Consider the following 9,055-nt stretch of genomic DNA (forward strand, 5'->3'; position numbering starts at 1 on the left):
AATGGCAAGACTAGTTTTTTAATAGGCGGCCCTGTGGTGATTGTCTTTGGACAGCCACATGGATTTGAATAAAGAGAGAGGAATGTAAGAGTGTAGTAGAAAGCACCTACCTGGGTGAGGAGAGCTAGAATTAATGTGTGATGGAGCGGCTGTGCGGGTGAATCGTAGTGTATTGCAATACGAGACTGTGTGGTCATAATCACGAGGCGAATAAGTATGTTATAAAAAATGGTATTTATATTAAACTCTAAATATATAGTGTGATCTAATTGGAATATCCTGTTACTTTTGAATAATATGTGTATAGTTGCATAGTCTGTCTCGGTTTCCGTTTTTCTTTTTCTTTTATTGTTTTTATAGTCACGAATAAATGTTTTTCTTTCTTTTCTTTTCTATCTTTCTTTTCTTTCTTTCTTTCATATTTAAAATTGGTTGTTGCAATATATGCAATAAATAACAAATATCTCTTTTACTTTTGCTTCCGAGGCTATGGAATCAGTTGCCGGTCGCCGTCCGACAATCTTCCTCCGTATACTCGTCCAGGGAGACATTGTAGATGTGTCTCACTTTATGGTTCCTTGATTATTTAGTAGCGCTGCGTAGGACGTCCACCAACGAGATGGACGGATGACCTGGTTAATGTCGCGGGTTCACGTTCAGGCAACTGAATGTCTATGGGGGAGGCCTATGTCCAACAGTAAACGTCCTATGGCTGATATGATGATGATGATGAAATAATTATCCCTTATACTTGTGATATATTTATGTATTGTACGTAATGTCTTTATTTATTTATTTTATGTTTAGTTACAGGCATATTACAATGTTTTATATACCTATTTATTATATATATTTAGGGTTTACATATGCATTTATTTATTCAAATGTTTTGTTCTATTTGTCGATCCTGGTTTTTTTTTTGATTGCTCTTCTTTACCACTCAAAGGTTGACTGGCAGCGATCCCTTCAGGGATAAGTCCGCTTTTGTACTTAAAACCTTTATTTTTTTTGTAACCTTTTTGTTTTTCCCTTTTTTACAATAAAGAATAAAAACAAACAAACATACGTCATTACAAAAAATATAATGAAAATGAACTAAAACGAACTAATTCAAAACTAAAATAATTCTACATTTACATAATTTACAATATATCTCCCAGATCGCTGATATTCGGGCTGGGTGTCCATGAAGCTGGCTACGTTTCTTCGTTGTATGGCAATGCCAATACGTTGACCGAGGAAAGAGCCAGCCCTATGGTCACCAGTGGAACTGACTAGCTTCTTTTTTTTTAAATTTTAAAAACTAAAACCGATAAAACTAAATATGTTCACTTCCGGACCAAACAAGGAAAAAGTTTAGAATTGTGTATAGTATGCAGTGGTAAGCCAATATAACAGTCAGTGTCAAAATTTCTTGGGACTTGTTGTGGACGAATACTGTGACTGGAAAGAACAAGTTAAAGCAGTTTTTAGTAAAGTAAACAGATTTGTTTTTGCTCTTTAAAAAATGCGTCTTGTTGCATCACGGGAGGCTGCTCTTCTGGTTTATCATGCCTAGCCTATGTATGCTCTGCCCTTAGATATGGAATTGTTCTGTGGGGAAATTCTACCGATATTAAGAAAGTTTTTGTAGCCCAAAAACGGTGTATAAGAGCTATATGGAGCCTGAAACCAACTGATTCATGTAAAACTGTCTTTAGAAAGAATAAGATCCTCACACTTCCATGTTTATACATTCTAGAGGCATGTTAGTTTGTACGGAACCATATGGAACTGTTTATAATAAGGATAATAATACAATACAATACAATACAATTACTCTTTATTGTACACCAGAAATAGTAAGCGATACAGAGAACAGGTACACAGAGAAATTTACAAGGTAAGCAATAATAAGCGATAATAAGGGGACTGAGACGCAAAAGCATTTAAATTTACTAGTTGCTGTCGTGAGCTCCGACTCACGAAAGAGGTAAACGCTTTATCTATGGTTATCTTGTCTATGAATATTGTCTGTGGTTAGGAACCGTTTAATTTAAATGTCAAAGTTTTTCTCACAAGCACTAATATTCAGTTGATTCAGTATAATTTTGTTAGTTGAAAAGTAATAACATCTGTAATAGCAGCTGGTGAAGCAGCTGCAACTTCCTAAGAGCTAAGTATCTAGCATAGTTTGTTCCTTGCTAAATTTCATCTTTTACTTCATGCGTACTTGTATCCCCCATACATACCCTGTTTTTTTGTATTTTTTATTTATTTAATTGTATACTGTAGTTTTAAGTATTTTATATGTAATTATTTTATGTTGAAAAAATGTCTTTCTGCCAAGTTTCTTGCGGCGCATTCTTCTTGGCAATGATGGTCTTTCCGAAAGCGCTGGTTTAAAAAATGACGTGTAAAAGTGCCCATCGCGCCTATTTACTGAATAAATGATTTGAATTTATATTTTGAGCAAAAAAATATTTTAGTTCATTTGTACTTAAATACAATACAACCAACTGGTAGTTTATCCTAATGTCTTTGTTATTACTTTGTTATTGCTTTACGCATTATTGATTGATTATTTGGATATCATAAACAGTTTTTGGTATAATTGACGTATTTTATTCCAGTTATTTGGACTCGAAACAGTCGTGGTAAAGAGATGATCATAGTCAACGGGTACACATTCTGCCGGCACTCGAAACAACAACAGACGTTTAAGTGGATCTGCACCCTCGGCTATACTAAGTGTCAAGCCACAGTTAACACCTTCGAACACCAAGTGATACGTGCCAGGTTGGATCACACTCATCCGGCTAACAAATTTATGATACGAGATGGAATTTATTTCAAAATATAAGGAAAACTGTGACCATGCTGGAACCTTCTAGTTTCGCTTAAATTGGAGTTGTGATGCAAGCGTCAGTGCCGTCAGTAGCGCTACGATCGTGACGCCTTGTAAGAACGATATTATCAATGCAGTAACCACTCGAGCTTTGTTGTCGATATTGACATATTCATATCGTAGTTTCATTCGCGTTAGGCTCCGCATTTTCGTGCTCTATTTGGAGAAAACCGAAGCAAACTGTTTAAAAAAAAAAAGTTTTCAGCTCATTACATCATTCACCTGAAATAGGATTGTCTCTATTGCAGATTTTAGATTTGGCTAGTACCTATTAAGTAATAAGTAACAAGTAATTTATGACATGTCCTCTTAGAAATTGCTCCCAAGATTATCTGGCGTACCTATTCATAAGTACAAGTCCGCGTTGGTCGCATCCCCTCTTTTCGAGGGCATTTCCCTAGCTACCACAGCCAGTATAGAAATTCTTGGTATTGACATCTCGAGTGAAGTCCAGTTCCGCGATCATTTGGAGGGTAAGGCTAAATTAGCCTCGAAGAAGCTCGGCGTGCTCAACAGATCGCCATCACCGCCTCCAGCTTTATAAGGCGCAGGTTCGTTCACATTGGAATACTGCTCTCATCTGTGAGCAGGGGCTCCCCAGTACCAGCTTCTCCCTCTGGACCGCATACAACGTAGAGCGACTCGAATAGTTGGCTGCCAACGAATTTCTGATCGATTTGACTCCTTGGCGCTGCGTAGAGATGTAGCTTCACTGTGCATCCTCTATCGCATGTACAACGGGAGTGCTCCGAGGAGTTATTCGGGTTGATCCCTGCCGCATGCTTCCGCCACCGCCCTACGCGACAAAACTTCCATCCTCACCACATAGATGGTGTGTGTGGTGTGTGGTGATGGTGTGATGGTGTTCTACTTTGCGTTTTTCCAGAAATTTCCTGCCTCGCACAGCAAAGCTCTGGAATGAACTATCGCTGCGGTATTCCCGGACCGATGCGACCTTCAAGCTTTCAAAAAAAGAGCGTACTCCTACCTAAAAGGCCGGCAACACACTTGTGACTTTTCTGGTGTTGCAGGTGTCCATGGGCAACGGTAATCGTTTGTTAATGTATGTTTTAAATATATCAACTTCTACTGATATGGGTTTAATCTCTCTCCCTCTCTCTCTCTCATTTTATAACATTAATAAGGGTTGGGATTTAAGCACACCGAATTGTAAAACATATTTAGACATTTCAAAATGTCACACTCGTGCCAATCTGGATCACAAACGAGCACAGAACATGTTAAATATTAAAGAATAATGTTAAGTAAATATGATTGGTTTTTTGGAGTATTTTTGTATTTTTTATTTCAACTCCAAATTTGTTACTTTTACGGGTATCCCGTGAAACCATAAGAAAAACCAGAAAAAGAGACCAGCGCTGGGCTCTTTTTCTGGTTTTTCTGTGCATCCATGTCTGTTTGTATTTTCGATTAAGTAAATAGTTGCTTATTGTAAGTAAATTTAACTTTCTATCAAAATTGTTGTTTTAAGTATATTTTTGTCACGTGAATTTCCGCTACGTGAAGACAGGCTACGGGTAAAAAAATGTGGAATCATAATTGAGGGTACCAGATACCCACATCTGTGACAATAGTTTAAAAAATGGGTTATAGTCTTTTCTCTTATTTTTTGCAGTAATTTGGGCTCGAAGCAACCGTGACAAAGAAATTATAATAGTCGGTGGGTACACATTCTCCTACAACAGCCTTACACCCCGTAATAGTATTCGTTGGACCTGCTCTCGCGGTACTACCAAGTGTCACGCCGTGGTGTATACCGAAGATCGCAAACTGATTCGTGCCAAAGTAGACCACACCCACCCGCCCAATAAGTACATAATTAAAAATGGCATCTATATCAGATTATAAAGCTAATTAAAGCCGTGGCTTGCCCATGAATAGTAGATTGTACAACAAGAGCATAAAATGAGCCATTTTACCCTCGGGAAAAATGGGACGTTCTTATACCAACGTCGTCGCCGTCGTCAGTGGATAGATATTTCGAGGGAAAGAAAATAGCTTAAATGCTCGACTTGTACACTTTGCTTTTCACTTTGATTGCGAGGAAATGAAATAGCAACAGTGGAAACAATTGTTCAGTTACAAGGTACCTTAATTATTTTTCATACATTGCAATATGATTATAAATTTTTAGTTTATTGATTTAATTTGATTGATTTCATTGAATTTAACTTTTTTGTTTGTGGCTCCTGCCCCCTGCCACAGAAGTTACAAGTGCTAGAATTCGACAAAATTGTAAGATTTTACTATGACAAACTTGAAAATTTTGACGAATTTAGCACTTGTAACTTTTGTGGTGCAGGACACTGATTGCCTAGGTCTAGACGAAGATTTTACTTTATGCACTAGACTCTAGAGCATAACAAGTTATTTCATGTCGCCTTAATCCAGCATAAATACGAAGTTTATGAGCATGAGAAAAGGTAGTTAGTTATTTTAATAAAAAGATAATAATTAAAAATCAGACATGTTTTAATTGTTAATATGTTAGCTGGCTTCCCCAAAACAAACAAGATATGTACGATGTACGTACGGTGACGACTACGACGATAGTGACGATTCTTGTACCATGTAATGATTGAAGCCCAATATATAGTGTGTAGGTGAGGTAGATGGCTATAGTTCCACTCTTGCTGGCTCGTGCTGAGCCACCGACTTCAAACTAGTAGAAAATTATTTTCAAGGTTTTTGAAGTCGGTTCCATTTTCAGTTAATTTTTTTTTGGTGAGTGTTTTATTTCTGGGGAAACACGCGTGTTCGAAATTTAGCTGAAGTGAAGCTCGTTGCCCAGGTACTATATTAAATCTGACAAGCAAGTGACATTTGGTTTCAATTTAGTATTTTATTTTGGCTTGCTTGCTTTTTATTGCTGCAGCCTATCCCTGGCCTGTGGACAAACATGAAAACACATGTTGTTTCTACTAAGTATTCATTTTAGTGATATTTTCAGTATTGTGGATCCGGAATTCAAAAGGGAAGGATATGTGCGTCGTTAATGGCTTTTCCTTTTACCGTCAGAAAGAGCATTGCAACACGATTCGCTGGAAGTGCACGTCGAGCCTGTGCAAATCGGCGTTCACAACCACCCACAAGAATGATATCATCCGCTCCAATTTATACCACTCACATATGCCACCATTTTATACAATTACAAACGGTATTTACATTAAATTATAGAAAAAATAAAACTACGCTAATTCATCTTGCTTCTCGGCTAATCCGTGCACCATACGAGTAGCTGCAGTGCACGTCTGCGCGACATGTATATGTTATGACTAGACCCCGCTATCGGAGGTGCAATTTGGTAGCTGTCAAGTCTTAGGGATGGGTAAAAAATATTTTAAAATACTAACAAAATGACGATAAAATTATTTACCATAACGAGATAATGACAGTCTAAGACTTAAATTAAACGTGTTTATACAAAATAAAACAGGACTAAATACAAAATGAATAATGTTTTAACATTTTTAATTTATATATGCAGAAAAAAAACTTTAATTAAATCCAATATATCTTAGCTCTATTTATTTTGAGAAATATGTCTCGTAATATTATTACTAATTTTTTATTAAAATTATGGTAATATATTTAAAAAATATTTTGAATGTCTCGTAATATATTACTAAATTTTTAAAATTTAGTAATATTACGAGACATATTTTAAAAATAAAAAGAGCTAAGATATATTGGGTTTAATTGAAGTTTTTTTTTTCAATTTCATATTTAATACAATATTCATTTTGTATTTTTTTATTTTTATTTGACTGGATGGAAAGCGAGCAAGTGTGCCTCCTGGTGGGGGCGTGTAATTATTCCTGTTTTACAAAAACAAACACGTTAGACTGTCAATATGGTAAAGAAAAATTATCGAGAGTTAGTTAGTATTTTAAAGTATTTCTTACCCATCCCTAAGACTTGACAGTGACAGCTACCAAATAGCACCTCCGATAGCGGGGTCTAGTACCTCCTCAAATAACGATTTGATAGTATTATGGTGCTTTCAGATTAGAGCTTACAAAAGAGACAAGTTGCGTTTTCAAGTAGAGGTAGGTATGTCTTTTTCTGCGAATTTGCGGAAGATATGAAAAACTGTATAAGACCCAACTATAAAATGGACATATATATTATATATATAAATTAGATAGTTCATCAGTGAGGTATAATTGTGGTTGATTTATGTGGAAGTGTCAGTGGACGGGTTTCAACATGTAGTCATAATTGTCTTGCGTGTTGGTTGCTGCGTAGCAAGGTTACATGTTTTGGTTGATTAAAAATTTAAATCGACTGAATGTATAATTAATTTTAAATTTACGAATTACTCATTTTTAGGATTCCGGAGCCAAAATGGCAAAAACGGAACCCTTATAGTTTCGCCATGTCTGTCTGTGTATCCGTCTGCGGCTTTGCTCAGGGACTATCAATGCTAGAAAGCTGTAACTTTTCACGGATATATATGTAAACTATGCCGACAAAATGGTACAATAAAAATTAAAATATTTTTTTTTAGGGTACCTGCCATAGACGTAAAGTGGGGTGTTTTTTTTTTCTCATCCACCTTATAGTGTGGGGTGTCGTTGGATAGGTCTTTTAAAACCATTAGGGGTTTGCTAAGACGATTTTTCGATTCAGTGATTAGTTTGCGAAATATTCAACATTAGTGCAAAATCGAGCAAACCCCCCCCCCCTCTAAAATCTAAACCAGTGGGTGGAAAAATTGGAAAAAATTCAGTATGTTTTTTTTTATTCGACTGGATGGCAAACCAACAAGTGGGTCTCCTGATGGTAAGAGATCACCACCGCCCATAAACATCTGCAACACCAGGGGTATTGCAGATGCGTTGCCAACCTAGAGGCCTAAGATGGGATACCTCAAGTGCCAGTAATTTCACCGGCTGTCTTACTCTCCACGCAAAACACAACAGTGCAAACACTGCTGCTTCACGGCAGGATTAGCGAACAAGATGGTGTTAGCAATCCGGGCGGACCTTGCACAAGGTCCTACCGCCTGGGTGGCGGTGATCGCTTACCATCAGGTGACCCGCATGCTCGATTGCCAGCTATTTGATAAAAAAATAAATCAGAGGGATATACGATGAGTGACAGTGACAATTAGTAAACCGATATTCCGTCATTTAAATGATCTATTTATTGTTATTCAGTAATAAGGATCCAAAACAAGCGGGGCAAGGAGCTGCTCATAGTTCAAGGATTTACGTTTTATCGCAAACGATGCAACAAGAAGTCTGTGGAGTGGCGATGTACGTCCAATAATATTTGCAGGGCGAGTGCACTGACTTCGCATGAGGATGAGTTACAAAAGACGAAGCTGGACCACAACCACCCTCCACCTGAATTTATGATTAGGAACGGAATATATTTTAAAGTTTAATTAATGCAGATGCCTTATTGTCTAACACATTCGGAATCACAATCGTTTCCACCACTTCTTTTTCTCTCACGGTATGAGACGAGGGTAGAAAGAGATGGTAACAGCGATCACGGACGGTCAGCGCGTTAGACATTACGGCCATAGGTTAAAAAGCGAGGGAATTTTTGTAGGTACTTGATGAATGGATAATATTATCTAGAGATATTTTAAGAATATTTGTTTTATTTTTAAATTAATTTGTAAAAAATAACAGTTCCAAACTCGTTGATTAAAACGTCTAAAAGGCTGACTTTATTTACTTCCACCACCAGCTCTTCCAAATCTCCACTGCTGATTATATTTCAGAGTAAAATGCATTGCTTTAGTTGAGTCGAATGTAAATCTTCAATTCTGTCCGATGCTGTGTTAAGTAATTTAATTTTCTATCACTATAGTATATTGGACCAAGACCCAGAGAGGAAACGATTTGTTGGTACTCAACGGGTATTCTTACTTCTGCGTACGTCGCACCATGAGCTCCATAGAGTGGAACTGTTCCAAGAAACGTACCTGTAAGGCAAGAGTGTTCACCACGCATGGAAAGGAAATCTTTCGAAGTTACCTAGACCATTCGCACTGACCGAATTGTTATTGCGCGGATAAATGGTGCGTTATGACACACGGCGGCCACGCCGTACAAAATACGCGTTCTTGAATCTACATAGGCACGACGACGTCTGTGCACGCGGTCAATGTGTGCGTAAGATACACAGGGG

At 37.3% G+C, this 9,055-nt stretch overlaps 1 protein-coding gene across 4 annotated transcripts in view; it reads left to right on the forward strand.

The window, feature by feature from the left end:
* LOC141434168 (uncharacterized) overlaps positions 1–9,055 on the forward strand; it is a 500,735-nt gene that overhangs the window by 226,706 nt on the left and 264,974 nt on the right. Inside the window, exons 5-6 of one of the 4 annotated variants that reach the window (XM_074096515.1) lie at positions 4,524–4,568; positions 8,071–8,315. The exons of the other annotated variants lie outside the window; for them this stretch is intronic. Of the exons in view, the coding sequence (XP_073952616.1) occupies positions 4,524–4,568; positions 8,071–8,300 (275 nt within the window). The 3' untranslated portion in view covers positions 8,301–8,315. Of the gene's footprint in view, positions 1–4,523; positions 4,569–8,070; positions 8,316–9,055 lie in introns of those variants that run through there. 4 annotated transcript variants of the gene reach the window in all.

Source organism: Choristoneura fumiferana, chromosome 13 (assembly GCF_025370935.1).
Source record: "Choristoneura fumiferana chromosome 13, NRCan_CFum_1, whole genome shotgun sequence".
NCBI classification, from domain to species: domain Eukaryota; kingdom Metazoa; phylum Arthropoda; class Insecta; order Lepidoptera; family Tortricidae; genus Choristoneura; species Choristoneura fumiferana.